Source organism: Nothoprocta perdicaria, unplaced genomic scaffold (genome assembly GCF_003342845.1).
Source record: "Nothoprocta perdicaria isolate Ctin4 unplaced genomic scaffold, notPer1 scaffold_68, whole genome shotgun sequence".
NCBI lineage: Eukaryota > Metazoa > Chordata > Aves > Tinamiformes > Tinamidae > Nothoprocta > Nothoprocta perdicaria.
This window is the reverse complement of record NW_020455954.1, coordinates 1,438,737-1,465,227: the sequence shown is the minus strand read 5'-3', so window position 1 is coordinate 1,465,227 and position 26,491 is coordinate 1,438,737. Positions and strand designations below refer to the sequence as shown.

The following is a 26,491-nucleotide window of genomic DNA, read 5'->3' as shown; positions in this document are numbered from 1 at the left end:
TGAAAGTAAATGCGCTTAATCTTAGATATTCTTTTTTTTTTTTGCTTTTCATATTATCATCACACGCTGTCATCTTTGTTTTTTTCCAAGCAATTTTTTTTTTTTTTTCAGTAAACAATTGCCAGTTTCCTCCACCAACTTCATGTTCTCCGTGAACCTGTAAAGAGATTTATATTCTCTTGAAGATTTGTTTGCTTTATCACAAAGCTGCAGGAGCTAAACTCTGCCATGGCTTCATTTTTTTCTTTCTGTGAATTTTAAGCAAAGCAGTCTTTTTAAAAGGTACTCCTTTTAAAGAAAAAAGAACTTTCTCTCTGAATTGTTTTGAGCAACGCACACTTCCTTCCAAATCTATATAAAGCTGTAAACGCTGAGGCTGCTCGCTCTGTGCTATTTCATTACAGTGGTCACTGGATTTTGCTGCAGTGCTTGCCTTACCTCATCCCAGGCTGGTAAAGTGCAAACCCTCGGGATGTTCCCTGCAGCTCCCGCTGAGCTCTTGCACCCTATCTGGTACAAGCGTAAGACCTGCAGCAGAATTGATCTCTAATTTTACCTCGAAACTGAACACAGATGCTGCAAAGTGAAAGAAAACGCTTTCGTTTGTGTTGCCCTTGTTTTCCAAGGGCTTCAGGACGCCTGGGTTCCCTAAGAAGTGAGTGAACAGCATCAGTAGCAGAGATGGGGGATCTGACAGCTCTTTGTGCTACAGCTGGAGCTCGGACGTGTCAGGTTGTGAAGAGAGTAGGCCTGGATGTTGCTGCCTTTCTCATGGGCCTCTCCTCCGGAAAATGTGAGGGAAGAATCAGGGTATAACTTTTCAGGGAAGGTTTACTCTTTGCTCCGTGCTGTGGCACGGTGTCATTTAGAGCTTGGGATTCCAGGGCTGTTGTAGCAGGGCCCATAGACGACGTGTGCTGGCGGTTCTGGGCCCTGCTGGTTGGTGTCTCCACATCTGGAGACCTCTTGGTCTCCATGGCCAGTTAGCTGAATGCACGGAGACTTGGTCTCCACGTCTAGCCAGCTGAACATGCCTTCTGGATCTATCACTGGTGTTGAGTGGGTTTAGAAACCTGATTTCAAGTGCAATGCCATTTTTCTCTCTCATCTTCGCCATCTGAGTAAAGACAACAGTGTCTGCGTTAGCTGAGTGGAGATCAAAGCATAAATTTATACATCTACTTATCGAACTGCAGGTAAAACAACCATTTCACCTGAGAAACGGATGGAAATCATGTATATTTATATTAAAAAAAAAAAACAAATTTTGATTTCTGCTATGAGGAAATGGAGGAAAAAAACTGATTCATTCTTCCTTTTTTGCCCAGCTGCACAAAAAGTGATCAAAACAGCTTTCATAGAGCTAAGGAAAGGCATACAAGTCACCTTATTGGGGTTTGAATCATCTTCTAGAAGTTAAGTAGGGAGAATCGCCCAAATAAGGTCATAAAAAGTCATAACCAGGCACAGAAATCATGATGCTGATTTGGAAATAGTTTTTTTTTTTTTTTAATTTTTAAGAACTTGTGTTCTCTTTTTGCACATAGTTGAGACTATCAGCTGTTTCAGCACCTTTGATCACTAGATTTTATTTCTTGATTAAAATAGTAAGAAAAACAAGTAGATAAGTAGGAGTAAGACTTGAGGGCTGGGACATATTTTCATTAAGCCTCTTAACTAGGACTTACCAGAGTAGCTAATAATTTTTGAGGCCTTTGTTCTTTGGCCACCAAAGTTTAGGCCTTCTGATAGAGAAAGACAGTTGTATGTTATTACAGGTTCACACTTAAATTAAAGCTCCTATAATTTTTTTGTTGTTTTTAACAGTACTGGGTATTGAAAATCTGAGTTGCAAAGCATTTTGCCTTTTAAGAACGGCTTCAAAACATTTGAAACAGATTTTGTGTTTGAACTAGTTTTTCTGCTAAGAGCATGGATTCAGAAGGAAAACACTACAGTAAATGAACGCTGAAAATTTATGGTTTATTCCAGTGGAATAAGTCAGATGTATTTAGCCTTTCAAATGACACACTAAATTCTCATGCTGAATAAACTGGAGAAACTCGGGTGGAGTCAAGGAGCCAAAGAGCTAGATTTGCAAAGTCATTTATCTTGTGCCAGCCTGAGTCAAAAGTTCAGTTTTGGGTGCTCTCCTGCCCCAGCATTCAAACCTGGAACCAAAACCTTCAGCTGGAGCCAATTTCTGAAGCAGGTGACTAATAAGATGAATATCAAACCCAGTGCACACACACACACACCTCCGCACACCGCTCCTCTCCAGCCTGGGCAGAATTAGCAGTTTCTGCAGTCGAACCTGGAGAGCTCCATTGGAATACACAAGAGCCAAGCCAAAACATGGCATAGAACATCTTTAAATCCAAATCTGATCTTTCTGAGGCTCAGAAAAGAAAAGTACTGCTCTTAAAAGTGCACGAGCTGTCAGTTTTTTTAGCCTAAGGATGGGCAAAGTGCAGATTTTCCAGGAGGCAGAAACTTCGTTTGTCTATTCCATCTCTTCTTGCTGCTTGGAATAGGTTACCAGGAAAGTGCCCATTTGGTGTAATCTGGTACCAGCTTATTTCTAAAGACTGGAGTACCTTAAAAGAAAATGAGGCAAGGATTTGAATGTGGAGCTGATCCACAGTGCGGGCTTCCCCACACAAGAGATGTTTTCAATTTTTTCTTTTTTTAAATGATTTCCCCAAAATGAAATATGTTATCCAGAATACATACGGAAAGCCCTGGGCTGCCTGCTCTGGGCTGTCTGGGCTATCAAGGCAGCCCTGCATCCCAGCAATGTGACCTGGGACTCTCAGTACTGGATTCCCAGCTCTCCCATTGGGACCTTGTTTGCGTGTCAAGCTCTCTGGTTTTGACTGGGGAGCTGAGCTCCTGTTAAACTGAGTCTGTGTGGACTTCAGAAATGATAGTGACCCTACGGCAGCAGGCCTGAAAGATCCTGGATGGCTCATGGCTCCCTATGCCACAAAGCCTAAAAAGCATTGAGAATCTTACCTTTTCTTTTTCCTGTAAAAAACAGGAATTAAAATTTTCTACACACCTGCAGACTTTGAACCATTTTGTAGAGAGAAATTAATACAATTTAAAAGAGCTCTTTTGAAATGACTAAGGAAAGCCTGGTGCAAAATAAAGCCTGAGCAACAGGACTCGCCAGGAGTAGAATTGATGCTGTCAAGCTGCTGGAGACATGCAATGTTTCTATGTGAGCAGCCCTTGTTCTTTCCCCTTACCTTACCTCCCCAAAATCACTGCTGCTTACAGAGGCTGTTTTCCAGGTGTTGCTACCCTGTGGGGGGGAAAGAAGTGGATTTCTGGATGGAAATGTAGTGGAATTTCCCTTCCTTGGAGACCATGACTCGGGTGGTGGTGTCCTGTCGATGGCTGGCTGATGCCTGAGCCTGGCTCATGGGCTAGGGAAGGAGTGAAGGGAGTTTTGTGTAGCCTTGCCATCGAGTCTGAAACCTCTTGAGGACTCTGCCTTTGAGATGAGCGGTTTCCCTGAGCCTGCTGAGGAAACACCGACCCAGCAGATACTGGGAGGTCTCATAGCGCTGGACCTGCGGATATGATGAAATCAAGATTTAAACGGGCGAGTGTAAAGTGAGAATCGTGAGAGAATCACCTTCGTGAGAATCAGGCCTTTTGCAGCCTTTCTGTTTCCGTTGCCCCTGTCTCACTCTGCAGGGGCTGTTTTGGCTTGTGTGGCCTGCAAAGTTGACCAAGTTCTTCATTTTGGAAGTTACTCATGAAACCTACAGCGCGCTGCTGAATCTGACCATGTAATCAGTAATTGCAATATTAGATTTTCTCTCTAAAATCACTCTGGATATTTTTCCATTAAAAAAAAAAAAAAAAAAAAAGTCCATGTAATACCAAAGGAGAATGATAAATCTTCCTAGAAAAAAACTCCATATGTATTGCAGGCTGGGCTTTTTTTTGTCTGCTCCAGGACTGTAAGATTTGCTCCAGAAAGCTGCAGCAGTGTTCAGGTTGCAGTAGTGTAGTAACATCAGGGCCCAGGACCCACACAGCGTGGTTACAGGGAGCAGTGCCCGGGAGGTGGCACCCATGCCAAGGTAAGGTGCTTGCTCGCAGCCGTGCCCACGTTTTCCTGCCTTCCCTGCAAAGCCCGGGCGTCACTTGTTGCTCGCTGCTGCGGCTTATTAGCAAGCCAGCAAGTTGCCAAAGTGGGCTCTTTATCTTGGTGACCTTCCGAGGCGCTCAGAGCCTTTCTTGGAAGACCTTGAATGGGGAATGTTTGGATACGAGAGGAAGGGCAGCGCACGGCACCCTGCTCCGAGCCACTCGGGTTCCCAGCTGGGGAAGGCACTGCACCGTGTATAACTGCAGCAGACAGCACCGAGATGCTGTGGCTGCTGCAGCAAGGTCACCGTGCTCTGGGATCCAATTAAAATTATGCAAGATAGGCAGTTTAGGGAAGAATTCACATCGGGTTCAGGAGGGGAAAAGAAAAAAAAAACATATAAAGTCATATGCTTTATGAGCTCAGTTACTTTGTACGATTCATTTTCCAATATCACATGATCGGGCAGTAAAAGTGCAAAGTATTTTAAGCCATTCATTTGCTTTATAGATCCGAACTGTCTGACTTTAGTTTCTAAGTCATGGTTGTAGGTTTGACTGGTTTCTGTATCGCAGCAGTGTCGTGGGCTTGCCTGGGAGCCTGTGGGGAACACGCTGCGATGGGTTGTGAGTTTAGTGCGTGAGCTTAAACTGAAGCTTAAACTCCCAGGACCTGCAGAGAGGTAACAGGGAACAACATGAGCTAGAGGGAATTGCCTTTTGCTGGACAACTTGGTGTGCTGGATGGGACTGTGATAGGCATGTTGCAGGTTACCTGCCCTGATTGCTACCTCCTGGTGGACAAGGGTAAGAGATTTAGCAGTCTGCTGCACTTGAACTGCTGTGCATATGCTTGTGTTTTGTAACCTCAGGACCTTTGCTGGGAAAGGGATTTCATGGGTGTTTTGAGCAAAGGTTTCCTTACAGATATTGCTGGACTCATCTCCTGCGTTGTATTAGGTTAGTGACTGGGCACTCTGAGTTCAAGCCCTTGTTATGCTGTCTGCAGCACAGAGTGGAAAGGCACCTTGCCTAAGGAAGAGCTCACAGTCCCAACAGGCGAGACGAAGAGGCGATTTCTTTAAAACCAGCTGAAGATTGGCTTGCAAACAGTGTGTTAGTGCCAATAGTTTCATCTCCTTTTTCTTTCCATCCCCTTTTCACTTCATAACTTTTCCTGAGAAAAAAAGCTAGTTAGCCGGGAAAGCTAACGGCAGAGGGACCAGAGATGCTCCAGGCAGCCCCATATGTCCACGTGCCCCCCTGTAAATCAGCGCTTGGCTGCAGCAAGGGTGGAAATAAAGCAAAGGGCTCAGAAAGGCCAGGCTGTCCCGTGCCCAGCCCAAGCGGTGGCGGCGGCAGGAGCTGTTGGGGCCAGCGGGAAGGGCTCGAGGAGCTGCCTCTCTGCTCCTGTACCTTCTTGATCCGCTTTGTGCTTTGTTTCCCCATGAGAAAGGCGCCTTCTGTGGACGCTGGAGCAGCAGAACCGCTGAGTCACGAGGTTTGCAACTTCTTCCCCCTCCGCTCGCTGTCTTTTATTTTTCCCCGCAGCGGTCACATCCCCTCCTTTCACTGCACCTTCCCCCTCCCCGTATGGTGCAGCGGGACATGCGGTGCCTTTAAGAAGACTGTGGCGTTTTTTCATTATTATTATTTTTGTTTTATTTGGAAGACTTAATTCCCGAGTGTTGGCATGTGCGCCGGCATGCCCTGCCTTCTGCAGTGGGGCTTGTGGGAAGCTGAAGTGCGTTCGCCTTGGGAGGGTTTAACTCTTCTCTGCCACAGCCTTTATGCCTCGCCTGCCAAAGAAGGGATTTCTGCTCTGTGCCTCCAGAGAGGAGGAGGAGATTTAATTAAATTAGTGGGATTTTTTTTTCTTTTTTTCAGTTTAAATTTATCTTCATTAAATTATTTTTTTAGATGGCAGTGCCCTGGTGAACAAAGCTGACATGGCAAATTCTCTAACCGGTGGTATCCTTGCACTTGCTTCACGATCACAACATTTTTTTTTTCCTTTTTTCTTTTTTTCTTTTTTTCTTTAAGCAAATACAGCCAAGCCCGTGTTCTGGGAGGAGCCTGCCCTGAATGTTTTCAGTGTTTGCAGCGGGCATCCACGGGTGCAGCATGTGCACTCAGGCGCTGCCTGCACCCACACACCTTCCAGCAGGTAGTGGCACCGTCACCGTGAGGAGCTTCTTGAAAGCTCTCCTTGTTTTGGGACACTTCGTGCACACCCTACCACTGCCATGCAGCGGCAGCCTGTAGTTTCTGGGGCGCTCGGCGCATACTCTTGTTCCTATGCGTTATCTTAGGCTTCCAGATAGCTCTAGGTGGATGGGTTGGGTCAGCCACACGGATTTCCCCCTGCACATGGGCTTCCCATGCAGAGTCACCTGCAGCATGCGGGCCCCATGGAAGGACCAAGAGTTTCTGTTAGAGATGGGCCTGTTCTCCTGAGGAGGAAGGTTTCAGAGGAAGGCAAGGTGCTCGAGGCAGCACTGGGTGCTCCTTCCATGCTCTGGAGATGATGGCTGCTCTTCGAACACACCGTTCGGCCTTTGAGCTGTGGGTTTCTTCTGCCGAAGGTGGTGATAGGGGCACTGTGGAGGGGTTTAACTGAATTAAGGTAACAGGAATTTACAGTTTCACCTCTGGAAATGTGCCGAGCATAAGAACTTTGAGCTTTTTACCCTCATGCCCAAGAGGTGCTCAAGCTGAGCTCCTAGATGACCAAGAGGTCAAGGAAGTCCATGGACAAGCAGCATGATGCCAGGGACAAGTAGTGCACTGTAATGGTGGGTGCAGGTTACCCGTGCTCAGATTGATGTCTTTTGCCCTAAATTGTCCTGTTTTCTGCAGCCTTGCCTGGTGCATCTTAGGTTGGCGCAGCAGCTCCCTGGGCCACCTGGGCAATGGGAAGCCATCCCATTGCTGGCAGTACAGCCATAGATTGTTGTGGCTGTTTTCCTTTGGCTGACGTGTCTGTTATGAACCGGTGTTTGTTCGGCTGAAGGGCTGAAACATCTGGAAGGGACAAGGGAGGACAGTGCCTTGGCACACAGGGCTGACTGGGAGCCCTGGATCCCTTTGGAAGCGTGTGGCTGGGTGCCGCCTGCCGCACGGCTCATCCGTCTGCTCCGGGGTTTTGCTCTGGGAAGGACAAGCAGCAAAAAGCTCCTGCAAGCAGCAGCACAAAGCTACTGCTGATACTGAAACCGCCCCGAGTGGCGAATGGGTTTTTCCTCAGATTGGGGGAAATATGTGAAGTAAACATTCGTGTAAAACAAGCTTAGCTGAGTTTTGACGAAAAATGCAGGTTCTCTGGTAATTTAAGCATTGAGGTATTTGGACACGAGCAAATCCAAACCTAGCCTGGATCTTGGCAGCAGATTGTCACAGATAAAAAGAAGGAATAAAAAACAGGGGCAGGGAAAAGGAGCTGGAAGTTCCCCTCTATTCCAGCCACCTTGCATGGACCAGAACCGTACTCTGCAAAGAGTCCCAGTAGCTTTTACCAGGACAAACGCAGCCACACGCCTTCAGAAAGAAGTGCCTCTTACACCTGGTCTCGCTCTACCGCAGATTTTTTATTTCTTCAGAGCAAGCTAAGAACTGTATTTTCACACAGCTTCCCCGCTTCATTCAGCTCTAGTGTCACAGTTGGAGAGAGAGCAGGTTTCCTTTGATGTTCAGGCGCCTCTTGCAGCGTTGAACGGCGCCGCGAGTCGTGCGGCCGCTGCCGCACTTCAGAAAGGGCAGAGCTTTTTAACGCCCCGCCAGGAATTCCTCGGAGCCTCCAACCCCGGCCTCCGCTCTTCCTTTCCCCGTTGCGTTGTGCGTTTTTATTTTAGTTATTTATTTTGAACACCTCCCGCGTGGTGGTGGTTGGTGGCGAGCGCGAGCAGCCTCCGAGTGGCCTCCCTCACGGGAGCGGGCGAGCGTGCCGTGTCGCAACGAGCCGGCGCGCGGGCGGTTATGAAACTTTCCAATAAACCCTCCGTGTGTCAGTATCGGTTGCTGGGAGTGGGTTCTTTCTTTTTTTAACTTTTGGGTGTGTTTTTTTGCCTTTTCGCACGTGGTTTCGCCGCGGGGCCCCGGGGGCGGCTGTGGGGCCGCGCAATCCCCTCCCGGCAGCGCCGGCCCCACGCGGGGGGCGGCTGTGGAGCGAGGCCCTCCCGATGCTCCAGGCGCCCGCGCGGCTCCCAAGTTTTTTTGTGTTTTTTTTTTTTTTTTTTTTTTTTTTTTTTCCCCAAAGGCCTGGAGAAATTATTAACTGCAGCTCGTGACGTCAGAGCTGATCTGATTAAAGGTTTGTTTTCTTGCTGGCAGAGGTGTGCTCCCTGGAGGACTGGTTCTCTCTTCTCTCTCTATTTTTTTTTTCTGTTTTGTTTTTTCTCTCTCTTTTTTTTTTTTTTTTTTTAAGTGTCTCTCTCTTCTCGACCAGCAGACGGAGAGGAGCGGAGCGCTGGCGCTGCCGCCGCCACCGCCGGGGCGGCGCGTGTGTGTGTGTGCACAGGATGGTGTAGCTGTAGCTGCCCCGCCGCGCAAGCACGCGTTTGACCATGAGGACTCTTCGCAGGTTGAAGTTCATGAGTTCGCCCAGCCTCAGTGATCTGGGCAAGCGAGAGCAGGCAGCCTTGGATGAGCGGGGGAGCCAGCAGCGCCGGGCCTGCTCCAACGCCACCTGGAACAGGTAAGGAGCCCGCGGCGCGCGCCACGGGCACGGCGAGCCCGAGCCCCTCACGAGCCCGAGCGCTGCTGGTCTGTTACAGCTGTGGGCGCCCCACTGATCCCAGGCTCGCAGGTGATCCCCGCAGGACAGAGCCAGCTCGGTTCCACCTTGATGTAAACACCTCCGTGTGTGTTTGTGTGTATATGTGTGTGCGCGCTTGGAACAAGGCAAGGTAGCCCATGCTGGTTTGCTTTGCTCTGTTTAAAAGTTAGAATTCTCTTTATGTCAGACACCACCTCCCTCCCCCCAAAAAATAATCAGGAAACCATTCATTTTCTGGTGAATCACTTATTCATCAGAGGAATTCTTTCTGAGTTTTCACCCTCACAGCCTTTCCAGTGACATTCGTCTTTTGAAGATATGCCTAAATCTTCCGTGTGTCCTTAGGAATGGCATTCTTTGGTCCTTTTGCAAATGAAATGTCATTTCCTGGCCCAGCTAGCTTGGAAGGTGTCACCCGTGATGTTTTGTAATTGTTTGGAGATCCGGGTGTGGGAGGGAAAGTATCAGTGAATTATAGATGTGCTTGGTGAAAGTGTTTCCATTCTGAGCAAAACAGAAGTAGAAAATACTCCGTCTTCTGTCCCTCTCACTTCAGTAGTTGCACTCTGAGACCTTTATTATGAATTATTTGTTAGATGCCAGCAGCACACTGATAACTTAAACTATTCTAAGCACTAAAAAGTTGCTGTTCAGTGTATCTCGCTGCTTAAATAACCCAAGGATGCTCCAGAGGTGCTAATTAAAGGTCCGTGCTCCCTGGCCTCATGTCAGTCAGTCCCTTGCTTGGGCAGCTGGAATCAGCAGGGGATGAGACACTGTGTGGTGGGAACCAAGGTGCCAGAACGTGATCCTCAGATCTTCCTTCTTGGTGCCCGTGTGCTGGAGCTGGATAAGCACGCCAGCTCCCATGGGATCGAGTGAGTGGCCAAGGAAAGGCCGCCTCATTTGGAAATGGAAAACATTCCCCTTTTCCTTGCTATCTACAAGGAAACTCAAATCCCTGAGGCTGCGACAAGTCACGCGGGTTATGGAAGAGTTGCGCTGCGTGGAGCCCAGCGCAACTCTTACTTACCCAGCACAAGGTTTTCCCCAGTGGGAAAACCTTGGAGATCCAGGAGGTCCCTGCGCCCGGTCCAGGCAGAGCCGTGGCCCGGCACCCTTCACCACAGCTCGCGGAGTTCACATCGGATTAAAATAGCTGGGATTTTTTTCACTCATGTTGTCTTTGATTCCTTTCTTTTCTTTTTTCCCCCAATCCAGCTTCAGGCGAAAAGCAAGGGCTGAAAGCTGACTGAGGCGACCCAGTGGGTCGAGAAGCGTGGGGTGTTTCATCTTTAGCCCACCAGCCAGAGGGGCCGAGGCAGATGAAATCCCTTGGGAGTTTTTCCCTGCCCCAGCCAGGCTTGGGAAGGCTACTAGTGAAGGACACTGAGGTCCCTTCTGGTGCGAGGAAAGGGAGAAGGCCTGTGCGAGTGGGAGATAGCGAGGAAGAGGCGAAGAAAATAGATCCGAGATGCCTGTTCCCTTAGTGAGGTTAGCAGTAAATCCAAGGAGGCACACGCAGTCAGAAAGGGTGTTACGGATCGGGCTAATTCTTACAGGGCTGTATTATGCACAATAGCTTGCTGTAAATTAATTTTTACAGTCATGGGAACCATATCTCCTCTGCTAATTAAAAAGGAATGTTTGCTCGGATCACGGGGAGGTGTTCCGAATGGAGAAAACATCGCCGGCTGGTGCATTTATCCAATACTTCTACTAGGAAATGCTCTTGTTTCCAATATTCAGCGTTTGCTTGGAAAGCCCCCTGTCTGCCTGGGCACCAGCTGCTGCTTTTTGGCTTTCCAAGTGCCTTCCTCTTGGGAGGAGGGACCGTGACATGAAGGGACTCGGCTGGCGGCAGTGACCGCTGTGCATGGAGCACGTGCCGGCCTGGACTGTGGTGACAGAAACAGGGAGAGGAGCCAGAGTTGCTCCTAGGCCCTCCAGACGTCCCTGCGCTTGGGCATGGCTGTATTGGAAGCCAAAATCTTGCTGCACGGAGGCATTAGCTCCCTGGAACACCTCTGGGAAGGCTTCACCTGTCTCAACTCTACAGCAGCAGTGTTTATGTTTGGCAAGGCTCGTGATGGATTCACGTCTGCAGAGCCTTTTGAAGGCTGTGGGCTTGGCAGGCTCCGTGTGTTTTCACTTGTACGACGCTGCTGCGCCCAAGTTGTGGCCCATCCCTCCTCGCGGACTCTTTGACCTTGAGGAGGAATTTGGGAGATGAAAGGCACTTAGAAGCTGAGATCTTGTTTTGAAAAGGATGGGGCCTCATGGAAAACCTGGAGGATCCCACCGGGACAATAACTTGTGGGCAGTTCAGAAAATGGGGTTTTCCAAACTGGGTTGAGTTAATTTGGAAAAGCGGGTTTTTATTCTGCAACAAGAGTGTCTTCGAGGAGGCTTAGATGGGTTAATTATTGATATATTTATTAGCTGATCTGATAAATATCCAAATAAGATGAGCTGTAAGCCGCATAGTCCCTTCTGAAACTGTTGCCCTTCATCTCTGCTGTGCTGGTAACGTGTGATTATTCACATAGGCCTGGTTTTGCTCACTGACTCTTTGCTTGCAGCTCTTTAAACAATAGGATTTGCAAACAGTAAACAAAAATGCCGTGGTGTTTTCACCCGTGCTGTTTGCATACGAAGGTGGTGACTGCTTTAGAGAACAAAAACTGCTTATGCACAACACGCAAGAAAAACCTTGGCTCACACCACCTGCTTGTCCAGGAGATAACAGCCTGAGAGCACCAGGAGCCTGGTCAAAACAAGCAGGGGCTCCAGATTCGGACAGAGATTTGCAAGCCCAGTTTTGCAGTTGTTCCTCAGCTCGGTGAACCAGCTGTTCCCGCGCTGGCAGAACGCAGTGCTGTAATCACCAGAGCTCCCCTGCCCAGTTCCTTTGAGCTGCCAGTGGAAGGGCCACTTAAATGCCAAGGGGGACAGACACCTCCTGCTTAGAGGAGGCGGTGGCACCGGGCAGGTGGCTGGGGACCCAGCGAGGTCTGTGCTTCGGTGCTGCCAGGTGAGTCAGGCAGTGGTTGGCGTGGCAGAAAAGTCATCCCCACCCTCCCGTCTTGGCACGCGGGCCGTTCCGCCGCCTTGGAGCGTCAGCGGAATGGGTCGTAGCTGGCGCTCGCGTGCGGGTTGGGTGTTTGCACCCCAGTACGGCACCTCTCCCTTCCTGTGGAATAGGTGCCTGCGGGAACCACACACAAACCAAAAGCGTTCCTGGCCCTGCTTGTAGAAGAGCAATCTGTAGAAGAGCAATCGACCTGATCAGCGTGTATAAATACCTCAAGGGAGGCAGTGAGGAGGAGGGGGCGGCCTCTTTCCAGTGGTGGGCAGGGATAGGACTAGAGGAAATGGCTTCAAACTGAAGCATCGGAAGTTCCACAGGAACTTAAGGAAGCATTTCTTCACTGTGAGGGTGACAAAGCACTGGAACAGGCTGCCCAGCGAGGTTGTGGAGTCTCCTTCTTTGGAGATCTTTAAAACCCGCTTGGATGCAGCCCTGTGCCACGTGCTCTAGGTGACCCTGCATGAGCAGGGGGGTTGGACTCGATGACCTCTGAGGTCCCTTCCAACCTTCGGCATTCTATGATTCTATGAAGAGGCTGGGGCCTGATCTCCATGGGAGGTTGTGACTTAGCTCAGTAGGTGTGGGCAGTTCAGGGACAACTGTTGCTTCTTCCTGAGCCCTTTTGGGAGTGGGCTCTTTTTGTGTCCTCTGCTCTGCTTTCTTGTGCCTGGTGATCACACATTTACACAGCCACTGCATGCAAGACATTCATAGCACTATGGGAGCAAGAGTGCACCCATTATGAACCTGCATGCTGTAGAAGAGTTGCAGAGGAGAGTTTATAAAGCATTTCCAATTTAGGCTGAACTATTCACGTGCAAGCTTAATGACATCCCTTAGGACCTAAGCCTCAGCAGAGGCTGGTGGCAGACGCAGGTTAAAGGAGATGCAGCCACCTCGGGCCCCTTGCAGGACTTTGGGTGGAAGCAGCAGGTAAGGGCTCCCTGTGGGCACAAGGGGCCTCTTTTCCAGCTCCCGCAAAAACCCAGGGCAGGGGAGCGGGTGACAACCAGGATGCTTTAAGCAGGTGCAGCTCTGCTAAAGGCCAGCGCTTAAGCACTTGCAATCTGTCCCAGCCACCTCTTGGTGGCTCTTTCTCCAGGGAGCAATAAGGGACCTGTAGGGCCCCTTGGAGAGGAGATCCTTGCCCTCATTTAGGAGAGTGCAAGAGAGGGAGCAGCCCGGCTGCCAACAGGGACTTACTCATTCTTGCCTCCAGCAGGGCAGCAGGCAGCATCACAGAGCTGCTTTCCAAAGCAGAAGAGCGTGTGAAGGCTGCTTGTTCGCTCCGCTACGTTAGTCGGCCTCCGCGTGCTCCTCATAATGTTAAACGCACCCGAGTCACTTTGTAGCGAGGCTTTTAGCTGCCGCTTCTGAAGGAATGGTCAGTTTGAGCCAAACCAGGCTGCCTTGGATTGCTAGTGCATGTGTGGAGTGTATGGCGGGAAGAGGGACCAGGGTGCCAGGAGATTCTGCTGCCAGGGAGGGCCAGGGGATGTGTCCGCCCTCACAGCATCCCCTCAACACATCTTGCACCTGCAGGGCTCCGAGCTGGCAAGGACAAGTCTTGCTGTGACCCCCTGGCCATGCCTTGGGCTTGCAGCACGCTGCTGGATGCGACTGAGCCCTGCCAAGCTTCCCTGCCTGCAGGAGCCTGGCTTCCTTCGGTAGGTTTCTGCTGAGCCAAACTCACCTTTGGCTCTTCGCAAGAGGTGTCAAACCCAAGTCCTGGTCCCTTCATGACGGGCAAATCTGGCCCAGGTTTCTCTTTCCAGGGCTCAAAAGCTGCTTTTTGCTGCATCTTACTCGGCTCCAGCACTGCAAGATCAGGGGAGGCTGCTGCAGAGCTTGAAGAACGGGATTGTGGAGTTGCTAGCAAAATCTTGGGAGAAGGTGCATGGCACAGTTAGGATTTCCTGAAGATATTTCACGAACTACCGTAGGGGTGACTTCTCCCACTCCAGCTGAGACGTAAAGAACTTGATATTTTATGAACTTCAGCCCTGGAGTCAAATGTGGTAGAAGCTGAGTTGAGGAACGGGGATTAACTGACAGATGGAAGTGCTGCATGAGTCTTATTTCTGGAGGAATCAAAGCTGAAATCTGGTGTGAGGCTATAAAAGACAGCGCTAGGCTGAGGAAGAGAAAGGAGACTTCTGTTTCCTCCCGCTATTTTAAATTCCGAATTCTGGGCAAGTCTTTCAGAGCTTGATCTTGAAGCATTTGCTCCTTTCATCGACCCTTGGAGGTGCAGGGACCATGGGACTGTCCTGGGCAGCACGTGACACCTGGCAGGTTTTTGCTGTTTGGCATCCTAGGAGTCCCCGGGCTGGTAGCCACACACAGCAGTGGGAGTGTTGGATAAGGGACTTGGTGCTGTTGCTCCGGGGAGTTTTGTCTCCATCCTGCCTTGAGTTGCTACCGACTGCAGCAGAAAATCACTGCCTCCAAGCAGGGTCTGCTTACAGAGCGGGTACAAGCAGCTTTGAAAGTGAAAAGGGAGCGTTTGAGCAGGGCAGATGGTTGGAACAGAGCTCCGCTGTGCCCAGGCCTGGCACGTCACCTCCTCTGCTGATGTCTCCGCTGCAGAAGCTCTCCGCTCTTGCTCTTTCAGCTCAGTCTGGCTTTTCCTGCAGGCACAGCAATAGCTTAAATCTGTGAGAAATGAATGAATGGTGATGGTAATCAATTCTGGGTTTTGTAATCAATTCCGTGGTAAACTACACCCCTTTTTTATTATTTCACTTTGGGGAATGGTTGAGAGAATGAATAAATTGCCCTAAAAAGTGGACATTGTCTGTTTTTTCTTTCAAATTTTTAAAGAACTAAGCATTCTTGTTAAGCGCCATTAACTGTGTCCTGGTAAAGGAATGCTCGGTTGTGAGTTGAACTTTATACGTAGTGTCCAGACTTGATAAATGCTGATTAGTCGTTGGAAAGTCACGTAACCACAGTTCAAACAAACATATGCCAGCAGGGTAAAAAATATCATCATGGATCTCATAGTGAAGCTGTGAATTGTTTCTATAGTGAGACTTTTATTTTACTTCAAGTACATGAGCTCATGTTTTCTGAGATGCCTGATCTTTGAGGTGCAACTTTTGAAGTTACCAAGTTGGGATATATCAAAAAGAAGTGATTTTCCAAAATGGTGTCTGTTTTCTGGAGAGTGATCCCATGAGGACTTTGACCTTATCTGAGGTGGAGTACCAGCAATCACCTACAACTTTGTAAAAGATCTTAAGAGGCTTCTGGAAAGAGAAGTTTGTCTTCTCCTGGACATCACGCCTTTCTCGGACGTAACGAGGTGCTAACATCTCCTCCCTTGCTCTTTCAGTATCCATAACGGAGTAATAGCAGTGTTCCAGCGGAAGGGCCTCCCGGACCACGAGCTGTACAACCTCAATGAAGGAGTCAGGTGAGTAGCTCTGCTGGAGTTACCCAGAATGTTATCAGCCAGCTTGCACAGTAAGTGGAGTTTGCTAGCGTTCGTGCTCCCAAATTTCTGCAGCAATATTGTGGATTGCTTTCCTGGTGGGATGCGTTTCAAGCAGAAGCGTTGACTTGGGTTTTGTGGATAGTCATCATTGATGTGTGTCAACACATAGTCCTTTCCCTAGCTGCTAGGCCTAGCCATGGGAAGCATCCCTAATATCTGTGGAAGCTGTAGAGCCTCCCAGCTGTGACATGATGCCGAAAGAAGTCCTGCCTCAGGTCTAGCTTCTCTTTCCATGCAGGCAGAATACGGCAGAGATGTTACACAGCTGTCTTGTCAGCACTATCATCTGGAAAACACAGCTTCAGGTTCCCATTTCTTCCTCAAACAGTGCTAAAACGGCGTTTTTAAGAGAATAGAGAGTGAGGTATAAAATGGTGTATTTTTTTCTTAAAAAAAGAAAAAAGGATGGTAAAAAGACATTTAAGTTAGAGATGCCGAGAGCTACAGTGGTCTCTGGATTTACAGCATTTTAACAGTGCATGTTATTACTGATTAAACCCCTCTTGCTGACAAGGCCAAAGGTTTCCTTGACCATTTGACAACTTGTCCCAGCACTTGGAAGAATAGTGACATGACAGTTTGAAGAAGCACTCCAGAAGACACACAGCTTAATACGTTCCCTAGCAATCTTCAGATAAGACTCTCAGTGATTGCCTTTCCCTGCCACTTTTTCCCACTGCAGCTGGGACCAGGTTGCCTGACAAAATCCATAGAATACCCAGAAAGCACCAGCCCAACCAGGTTCCTTTAGCTATAGGAATGTCTTCAGAGAAGTCCAAGCAAATGACATATGGCTTGTGAGCTCTTTCTTTTCCCTTCTCCCTTTCTCTTTTTTAAATTAAAACGAACTCATTCTTCAGCTGGGGGAAAATGACAGATACAAATGAAGAGCTTTTCTGGGGTGACTGTCAGTGAGTGTGATCCATCAATCACTTTGGGTTGGTTATTGGAATAATGGTCGATCGTTACTGCTGTAAGTGCGGTTTGGATTCTCCAACTTTCTCCAATGGATGAGAAAGTGCCATGCTGGGCTGAGGCTTCCTGGCCCGATGTGTCTGCCTCGGGATCCTTGCCTGCTGAAGAGAATATATATAAATATATAATATATATAATGCTAGAGAGCTACTTTCACAAACTAGGCATCCGTGGCATAACCCTGGCCAGGCTAAAACCACAGCAGCCTTTCTGCTGCTTAGGATTTTTCTTCCTCTTACATCCAACTTAGCCCAAGCATCCTTCCCATTTACTACCAAACTCTGTCCTTCCTCCCAGTGACTGCATGGAGTTTGTTTCCAGAGCTCCCATGTGAGTATCCCGCTTGATGGTTATTCATACAAACAGTGAAAATGACAAAGAACAGAGAAAATGAGAAAGCTGCAAGTGGGCTAAGAGGACAGGGCAGACAGCTGGGAGGTCTGTCGCAAGAGGAAACCACAACACTGGTATTTTTAAGCGTGCTTGTTCACACGTCCAGCTGCAGCTGCTGTTCAAAAGCTGCATTCCCTCAGCCTGCTACGTTTTGTGGCTGACCATGGGCATTAACCTTTTTAGCACTCCTGACTATTTACAACTGAGGTCCTTCTTCCTCACTTGAATTCAAAACTTAAAGAAGAAATTACTGATTTCACAGCTATATGAAAAAATGTATATATTTAGTAGTAGCTGTTGCTATATTATTCAAAGCAGTTTGTTTGGGTTAGTATTATTATTTAATACAAAAATATCAGATTCATGAATATGATTTGAAGTGGAAGAGGTGCAAAAATCTGTACTTGCCCTCTGTTTTAGATGCACATTTTCAGCAGATTCCTACATAAAAAGAAACGTTATACCTGTTTTTTCCACAGAACAAAATTGGAGTGTGTAAATGTTCAGGTAAATGGCTGATACTGCTGACTTTTTTTTTTCTTTACTGGGTAGTAAAATAAGCTATTTTGTTTTATCTATTTAACTGGAGCAGATTGTGGGCTGATTTTCATAACTTAACCTTGAATCTCTTAAATTGAACCGCAGACTAAATACTAGTATTTCAGCAGTAATGTTATGTCTGCAGTGTTTGTGCATCTTCCCTTTGCCTTGTTAATGTCACATATATCCAACTACTGTGTCATGCATGTGCAAACGAATACTTACATACGTGACTTGGTTTTCTGCACACACATCTAGAGGCTTCTCACTCTGCAAGGGTTGTTTGCTAAGAGATCAGGGGCTGCCAGCGTGTGCGCTGCCGTTTCCTTCTGCTTTCGTTCTGGCTGGCACAAGCGCAGGTGCCTCTTCCTCTGCAAACGTGTGATCTGCTCTTCCGCCCCGTCCCCAAGGGGGACAGAAAATAAACGTGTGCCGTACAGGGTGTTTATGCAGCTCTTTTTTTCCTATTTTTTGAGATCATTGTTTGCCCTGCAGGGTTAGGCTTGTAGGGGTAGGAATCGGGGGTTAGTGTGGTTGGTGGGTCGGTTGGTGTTGCTTTGATCCCATGATCTATGAACTACCCCTCTCTAAAATTTCTGCACCGATAGAAATGACAGAACACACAAGTGATTCCCATAGAAATGACAGAACACACAAGTGATTCCCCCTCATCCAATGCAAAAAAAATGATGCAGTCTAATTGAAAGTTTTAATTTGGGTCCTCTTGCGCAGGAGAGATGTTAGGAGGTCCCGAAACACAATGCACAGCACACACAGAGACAGAAAGGGGAAAAGGGCATTCATGGGACTGGAAGAAGTTGTAACTAAAATGGCACACATATATCAAAGATGTAATAATCCACTGTGCTTGGCATTCATCACAGTATCTAAATGCTGCTGCAGCACAGAGCAAAAAATACCCAGTCTCATTTACACCAGTGGTCCCTGGTGTTGTGTAACTCTAGCATTAGAAAGTGGCCTTAAATTTGGGGTTACATGCAGCATGGGAAGCCCTTCCACCAGTAAAAATGGGTATGTAATTTTCAGATTGCTCTCACTGCTGAATAACTGTGCTGAATCTGAAGCTAATGGAGTGCAGCAAGGTGGTGAGAAGCTATTCTGATAACAGAGGTTGTCACCGGTGTTTGTCCAAATATAACTTCTCCTGAGCCTTCGCTGTGTAATTTAACTGGGGATTGGCCAAGAAGCTTATTATGGTTCGTTATGTTTTCCTTTTTAACAATGCAGCTAATTCAAAGCTAACCGAAAACCAAGGAAGAAAAAGAAGGATAGGGAGACCCAAAGGAAGCAGGATGTCCTGTATTAAGACTAATACATATTTATAGCTGCCTCTCAAGTTTCAGGATATTGGCTCGATGCAGACAAAGCACATTTTATTGTCATTTCCTCTTTCGTATCAAGAGTTCAGTCTCAGTAGAACCACTTCATTTTGCTTTATAATCTAATAGCTAATAAAGTCAGATATGTGCAGTGCTAGGCTTTCCGTTATTATTTCTCGAATAATGCTTCAAGAGTTAATTTCAGAATGAATCAAAGACGCAGCAACAGGAAGATACCACCTTAATTTGTAAAGTCATTAAATAGACAATGAAGACCTGATACCAGTGGACAGCAGAGTCGTAAGAGCACAAAGTAGCTCTCAGGAAAACCAGATGCACTTAAAACCTGGTCCCATATCTGACTGGGAATCTTTCCTTTGCTCTAAGCAGCTTCTCACCTGGATTTCACCACTGATACCCCTATATCTAGGGGAGGTTACTTGGTAATCAGAATTATGCAGAACTGGATAGATGACATTACAACTACACTGGGAATAAGCAGGAGGATCTGGAGTGCAGAAAGGAAAGCTGGTGTTTGGAAATCACCTGCTGGAGGCAAAGGCAAATCTAGGCTTCAAAGAGGTCTTCGTCTGTGGAAAGGGCAGAAGCTTAAACAAAGTCTGAGAGTACAAAGTATTGGTCAGTATTCCTTTGTTTCATTTATTCATTTATTTTTGAAACAATGACACAAGAAGGGCGTCAGCATCAAATTGTATTGGTAAATGAATAAGATACTGTATTTTGGCCTCGTAAAAGGTGGCCTTTTTCTCCTGGCCCTGAATTGTCAGAAGATCTCAAGATGATTAACCTTGCAGTGTTGTAAACATCAGGGTCCTGTGGATTTTTTCCTGGAAGCGTAGGGACATGTTTGGCCTTGGAAATAAGGCATATCTTATTTCTTGCCAGTTAAAGAATATGATTCTTTGCTTATTATTTGAAGGATAAAACTTTAAGAGTTAGATGATGTCATACACCAATTATATGTTTTACATAGCTACACAATTGATCACAGGGTTTGGTGGCCTAATCAAAGTGTATCTTAAATAGATTTTAAATACATACATAGATGTATGCATTTGAAATATGAGTATTTTTTAAAATAGATTTAGATGTAATAAAATGGATTCTAGATTTAGATTAAATAATTTTTAAACATAATTTTCATAGCTTTTAAGTAGAATTTTAGCTTGTTTCCTGTGGTTACCTGAGGTGATTCTAAAAAGACAGGTTTTGAAAAGAGCTCAATGCCAGATGTGCAAGTGTACAGAAAACCCAGCCCAGGCTGCATTTTTATAAGGCCTGAGCTCTCATTTAGGCACATAAATGATGACCTTGGTACAGAGAAGTGCTAAACATCTAGCATCCAGCATGGGAGATAGGACTGACCTACAGCTCTTCAGCAGTGCAGTGAGTTTTGTCCAGGTACAGCGTTGGAGCTTGGCCATCTGCTTGAATTCAGCTGCTGAATTGTTGGAATTTTCTTGCATGCGGGTTGCTGTCTGATTAGGGTTTTTTTGGTTTAGTGCAGAGCACTAAATAGAGAGCTAAACTCTTCAATTTCCATTTGCTTTTTCACTAAAACCATATGAAACTTCAGCTGGCTCGGATTGTGACAAGGTTCAGGCCTGTGACAAAATCCACAAAATACTGTCAAGTTTCGGGTTTCTCGGCACATTTTGTCCCAGCTCTCACATTTTGTAGGGCAGAGATGATTCCCCCATGGGCTCATTTCAGAGGAGCTGGGTGCTCCTTGCTCCTGCGTCCCTACATATTGGCATACAGTGCAAAGAGCTCTCCCACGTCTGGAGCGTGAGGCACTGACCAAGCAGAACAACTGGGTGTTTGTGAGAAGGTTCTGTCTTTGTCAAATCTCCATTTCTGCTCAACTGAACCATCTCAAAGCAGAGCAGATGGGTTTTCCACACGTGGAGATGCTGGCTGATGCTTAACCTGTTTGTTATGCTTCTGGAGTCTCTACTCATATCCAGGTATTTTGCTGTCAGTGACTCCCTCTTTTCTATGTGCTCCACCTTTATGATGATCTGTTGATTACATAGGTCCTATTCTTATTCCTCTTCATTACAGGCAATTATTGAAAACAGAACTGGGATCCTTTTTCACCGAATATCTACAGGTAGGCATGTGCTTTCTTTCATTCAGGAATTCATTTTTTAATAATCTCCGAGGAGAATTGTTTCACCCAGTGTAAATGCTCGTTGAAGCCCTTTGAAATCAGTTGAAGATTTCCACTGTTTTTGCTGTGGTCTGCATTAGGCCCCGTGTGTCATTTCTGGAGTGATTCAATTTGGATTTTCTACCTGTAGGTGTGCATGTATATATGAATACCTATAGTTAGATAATGAAAACTCAACCAGTGGAATAGATGTATGAAGCCAATGTTTTTTTTTTTTTTTTTTTTTAATGAAATTGCTGTCTTTTGATGTATTCCAGACATTTTCTTTTAGCTTTAAAATTTAAGCTACTGAATAAAGCTGTTCAGTGCAGTATAGTAAATAGGAAAGCCATGCAATAATCAGTAAACATTGTCTGTTAAAGTGCAACATCCTTTCTACCCAGGTAAGACTAACTATGTGCTGTGTGGGTCAGTCATCTGCGGGCTGTAAAGCCCTCTATATAGCTCAGAACAGGGGCTGAATTCTGCAAGTGTTAGGCAGTTATATCATCCTTTCACAAGAGTCCCAAGGGATTTAAGTGTGATGGATGAGGAAGGAACAGCCGTTTGATGATTGCTTATTAGAATGTAAGACCCCTGTTTTTGAATGTTAAGGAAGAATGGATTGGTAAATGTGATGGCTACAGGGTAGTATAGGACTGAGTAAAGGCAATTTATATTTCATTTACAGAATCAGCTGCTTACAAAAGGCATGGTGATCCTACGGGACAAGATCCGGTTTTATGAAGGTAATTTGGATTTTAGCATGGCTCTCTGTGTCTTTCACAGGTGCGGAAGCCTTCTCAAGGCAGTGACACTGTTTTCAACCCATTCCTTGGATTATGCATTAATTATGTCAATTCATTCCTGCAATCTACAGTCCTGTCCTGCCTTAATGTTCCCATTGGCTTTCCTCAAGGAGACGTGATTGCTTGGTGCAGCAGCTAGGGAATAAGGGAAAAATTACCTCCATTGGCTTTCTTCAAGGAGAGGTGATTGCTTAGTGCAGCAGCTAGGAAATACAAGGAAAAAAATGCCTCCAGCTTGGATGATCTCTATAGCTCCAATTATAGCCTTAAGGAAAAGTGAAAGAATAGAGTGAAATATCTTAATTAACAAAAACCTGAGCGCTGCAGTCCCGGTTAGATGAAATGTCTGGTTAAGTCCAGAATAATGCTGTGCTCATTGTTTTTAGAGTTATTCTGGATTCGTGCACTCATTAATGAGGCCAGAAAGTGGCTTGTTTCACTGCCGAGGCCCCATTTGTCAGTCTGCACGTTATGGAGGTGTCACTGTAAAGAAGTCAGCAACAAGAAGATTGCTTTTATATTCCAAGTGGCAAAGTCCAAATTAAAAAAGAAATAATCCAGGGGTCGAAGTTGAGAGTATTAATCACTTTCTGCTTTTTTACTTGAATCTGGGAAAATCTAGAGAAGTGTGTTCATTAGAATTAGTCCAGACTGACAGAGTTATCGCTTGTCACTCAATATCTTCTTGTTGATGCCCTCATTCCCCTGCTTGTTAGTGCCAGTGCTGGAAAAGACACTGTCAGGTTCACTTTTTGAGTGAGACTATCTAAACACAGGAAGAAAGTATTGCCCAAATGTGTTAAAGCATCAGTAGAAATTTAATGTGGGCAAATACTTTCTGCTGGAGTCCCTTGCAGCGCTGCAGCCCCCCTCATTTCATGTCCTCTGCGACTGCACAGTGTTTAGATGTGCTATTAAATATACTATTTCATCCTAGATGCAGTTATATGTTGTCAGTGAGCCAAAGGATGTCTGAATATTTTATAAGATTATTGTATGGGTAAATTATTTGAGGATCTTTAGGGAATCTGCGACGATTCTGAAGAAATGTAGCTTTCCTTTAGCTTCTAGGGCCACAGTTATAATTCTGCTTAGTCTAAATGTACTGTTTTAGCACTAGCCTGGAGACAACCATTCCCCTTAGTTACAGCTATCTGTAAATCTTAAATGTGACCTTTCCTTACTGTCAGTACAGCTGATTGGATCAAGACGATGCTGTGGGACCCACGTTTTCTCATGAAAAGAAAATAGCCCTGAACACAGCAAAAAAGAGCCCCCATTTCACATTGCAAGTACTCAAACGCTTCTAAGCTGAACACAGAGTTCCTCAATTATATAAAATAACAGCTTGGAGAGCACAAGGGGAGCGGAGCTGCAAGGACTGCAAGGCCTTCACAGCTGCTTCACAGATCACAAAGGAAGTTGTCTTTAAGTGTCATATTGACAAATTAACTCCAGAAAACCACTACATTCCTATCCTCTTTTCTTCTATTTTTACCAGCTTGGATATCAAAATACTACCTCTGATATTTGAAATCAAAGCTGACAAGACAAACTGAAATGTCAGGCCACTCTCAAATATAGGAGCATGTTTAGCACAAAATAAAGTTTCAGCAAGCTGTTGAAGTTTATTTTGGTTTTGAATTCAGTGTATCCTCTTCTGGCCTCCCCTTAAAATGTGGTCAGAAATGCTAGGGATGTGATGATTAAATTACACACGTATTTTCCAAGTGCTTTCTTGCTTGCAAGTGTCAACTCCCCAAAACTGGAACGTTTTAGAAGGATAGCTAATTGGGGATTGAAATTGAGGCTTCTCATAACGTGGTTGATGGATGTGGGTCCATCAGGCTGGAGGCAGAGCTTGCTGCCTGCAATGGTGCCACCACTGCAGGGTTCCTCCTGGGCTTGGTGGCCCCATGACTTGGACCTCCAAAATACTGCAGTAAAGTTGGGAACGTGGAAATCCTGGGAATTCCTCTCCAAGCAGGAGTCCCCCTCCTGGTGCTCTACTTGTGCTTCAATTAAATGAGCATTTAGATGTCCCCAGCTTCCTTGAATGCCATACTTACTTATGGTAAGTGTAGGCATCTTTGCCTGACAGTAAAACAAACCTATTCTTGACCAGACCCAGAAGTCACATTCCTCTGTGTGAAAGATGCTGATCATCTACAAACTCTGGGGATTTTTGCACAGCCCACAGCAATAGGCCTGCCTGGGAAAAAGCAGTTAACTGTGCAGCCTTTCTGAGCTGCTGCACAGAAATCCATCGCTTTACAAAACAAACTGCCCACAGGATGAGAGGAATGTGCTACAGTAAAGGCGTATTTATCCCAACAGGGCAATTTGACTTCATGCAGTTCTTAGAGAAAAATTTCAGAAGGACCCAAATTCTAAGTGTTCAGCACCCACTTTTGGAGCCAAATGTGTTAAAGGGCTCGGTTTCCCTTTAACTTTATGTGTTACATTAACTGATGTATTTAACTCTTTTAAATTCTGCCCTCAAGCTTTAGACTAGCTAAAGTCCTTCTTGTGAGCAGGATTTCTATCTTTGAAACACTTTTAGCACATTGACCATAAATGCAACAGTATTTATTATTATTACTGCTATTACTACTGCTAGGAAATTTTGAACACGGTGTCCTGTTGTGTTTCACTAGAACTAATTTAAGACAAATAAAAAAGAAAAGAAGCTTACAGCATATTTTTTAGTCCTGTATATGAATATATGAGAGGATCGCAGCCTGATGATGCAGAAGGCAACAGTCTTGAAGTAGGTGACAAGCCAGCAGCTGCAGTGTAGCTTGGTGATTCAGGTTTATCTCTGAAAGCATTTAAAGCCGTGCCCTCAAGAGTGATTCAAGAGCTGCAGAACATGCCAAAGCTGGTGCTGTTTTTCATACAGGTAAAAAATGCAGCAAGATCAAGTACCCTGTAATAAAAGCTTGGTGCTCAACTCACTTTGTTTGTAGATGCTGTCTTGCAAAGTCTGCTTCTGAAGGTTTACGTGCAAAACTAGGAAAACTGCTCCCTGGCAGGGGCCTTAAGTAACAGCATAATACAAATATGAAGGTTAATATTTGTTTCTGATACTGTGCTGATCTTGACTCATGGATAATGAATTTGCTCCCTGATAAGCTATACTGCCTTATCGGAATGCCTCGTGTGTTTATCTCCGTAATAGCAGCTGGGGGAGGCGGAGTGGAAATTTCCCCATCCACAGCCAGGTTAGGTGCATGGGGGCACAAATCAGGGTGCCCAAGGCACCCAGGCCAGCTGGGGGAGTGTGGGTGGGACGGCCACATTCAGCTCCTTGGCCCAAATTCCTCTCCCAAAGATCTGCAGCTCCCACATTTGCCTCTAAAAGACACAAGTACTGAATGATCTGATATCCCAAAAGGAATACAAATGCCCTACTACTAAAAGTATCTGGTGAATGATTCATCGTTGTGAACAACTAGCAGATTTGCATCATTTCCTGTGTTTCTTAGTCTTTGCAGTTAGCTGATTATAACCCAAACTGATCACCAGTTTGTTCTATGTTTTTGCAGGGCAGAAACTACTGGATACATTAGCTGAAACCTGGGATTTTTTCTTCAGTGATGTCCTGCCCATGCTTCAGGCTATTTTCTATCCTGTGCAGGTGAAAATTTACTCTGTTACTATAGAATCTTGAAAAACGGGAGGAAGCAGCTTTTCTGGTTCATCCACAGATTGATGCAATCTTTACCTGCCTCTGCCCGGGCCAGCTTCCCAGGGCTGCTGTTCTGCATAGTCATGTTATGGAAAGAAGTTAATTAAGGCAACCTGGCTTGAAAGTGCTTGGCTAAAGAAGATGAAGGGGAATTTTGGAAATAGGAGGAGTGTGCGGGGAGGATAGATGGTCCTTATGTCAAAGGGCTCAAGCTGAAAGAATAAGGAGGATATGAACGATACACTGAAATATGCACACAGTGAAATAAGTGCAGCTGTGTTGACTTGAGCATATTTGGGGAAACTTTGTAAACATTTTTGCATTTTTCCGAGTGAACTTATGCCTAATTTGTTTGTCCGGTTGTTACCAATCCTGTTTCCATCTGCAATTAACTGCAAACATGCAATCTTAATTCTGTGGCAGAGTTGTAGCTTTAGAAAAAAAAATGATTCTAAAACAGAAGACATGTAGAGACTGGATAGCCCGTTGACTGAAAACCTATTAGAACCCCAGGCTGGATTTTTTATAAGTGCCACCTAATCTAAATTCAAGTCTACCTGATAATGTAGGTAGGCTCTCAGCATGATTTCAAAGACACTTACCTGAATTAGAATTCCCTTAGAAGGTTTTGGAAATTGCACCAAATACCTCTTTTTCACTGCCATGTTTCTGAGCCTTTGAAAATAATGCAGCCACACGAGACTCCTCATCTTTTAAGTGGAATTAATAGCCTGAATTTTCAAGGGAGCCTAGAGGGAGTAAGCACCAAGTCCTATGTAATTTCAAATGGATCTGGGTGCCTTATGTTCTAGGCACAGTTTGTGCTTATACGCTCTTGGAAATACCATTCACTACTGCTTTAAGCAGATTTGGGACCCTCTTCATTATATATAATTACTCTAAGAGAAAAGAAGTGGTGGGAGTGTCAGAGGACTTTATTCTAAATGAAGAGAAGTCAACATTAGGTGGATGCCAGGACTTCCAGAAAGGTAAATATTTGACTGGCAGCACTCAGAAATGCGGGCAAGAGTGTGCAACTACAGCCACATATATCCAAGGAATAAATCCTAATCACAGCAACTGGAATGGTTTGACGCCTCCT

General features: G+C 45.9%; 1 protein-coding gene across 3 annotated transcripts in view; it reads left to right on the top strand.

The window, feature by feature from the left end:
• PRR5 (proline rich 5) overlaps window positions 1-26,491 on the top strand; it is a 49,849-nt gene that overhangs the window by 2,166 nt on the left and 21,192 nt on the right. The window contains exons 3-7 of one of the 3 annotated variants that reach the window (XM_026050352.1): window positions 8,684-8,797; window positions 15,307-15,387; window positions 20,802-20,850; window positions 21,581-21,638; window positions 25,247-25,338. In XM_026050352.1, the coding sequence (XP_025906137.1) occupies window positions 8,694-8,797; window positions 15,307-15,387; window positions 20,802-20,850; window positions 21,581-21,638; window positions 25,247-25,338 (384 nt within the window). In that variant the 5' untranslated portion in view covers window positions 8,684-8,693. Of the gene's footprint in view, window positions 1-8,552; window positions 8,798-13,621; window positions 13,637-15,306; window positions 15,388-20,801; window positions 20,851-21,580; window positions 21,639-25,246; window positions 25,339-26,491 lie in introns of those variants that run through there. The other 2 variants (XM_026050351.1, XM_026050353.1) reach the window with 2 other exon arrangements.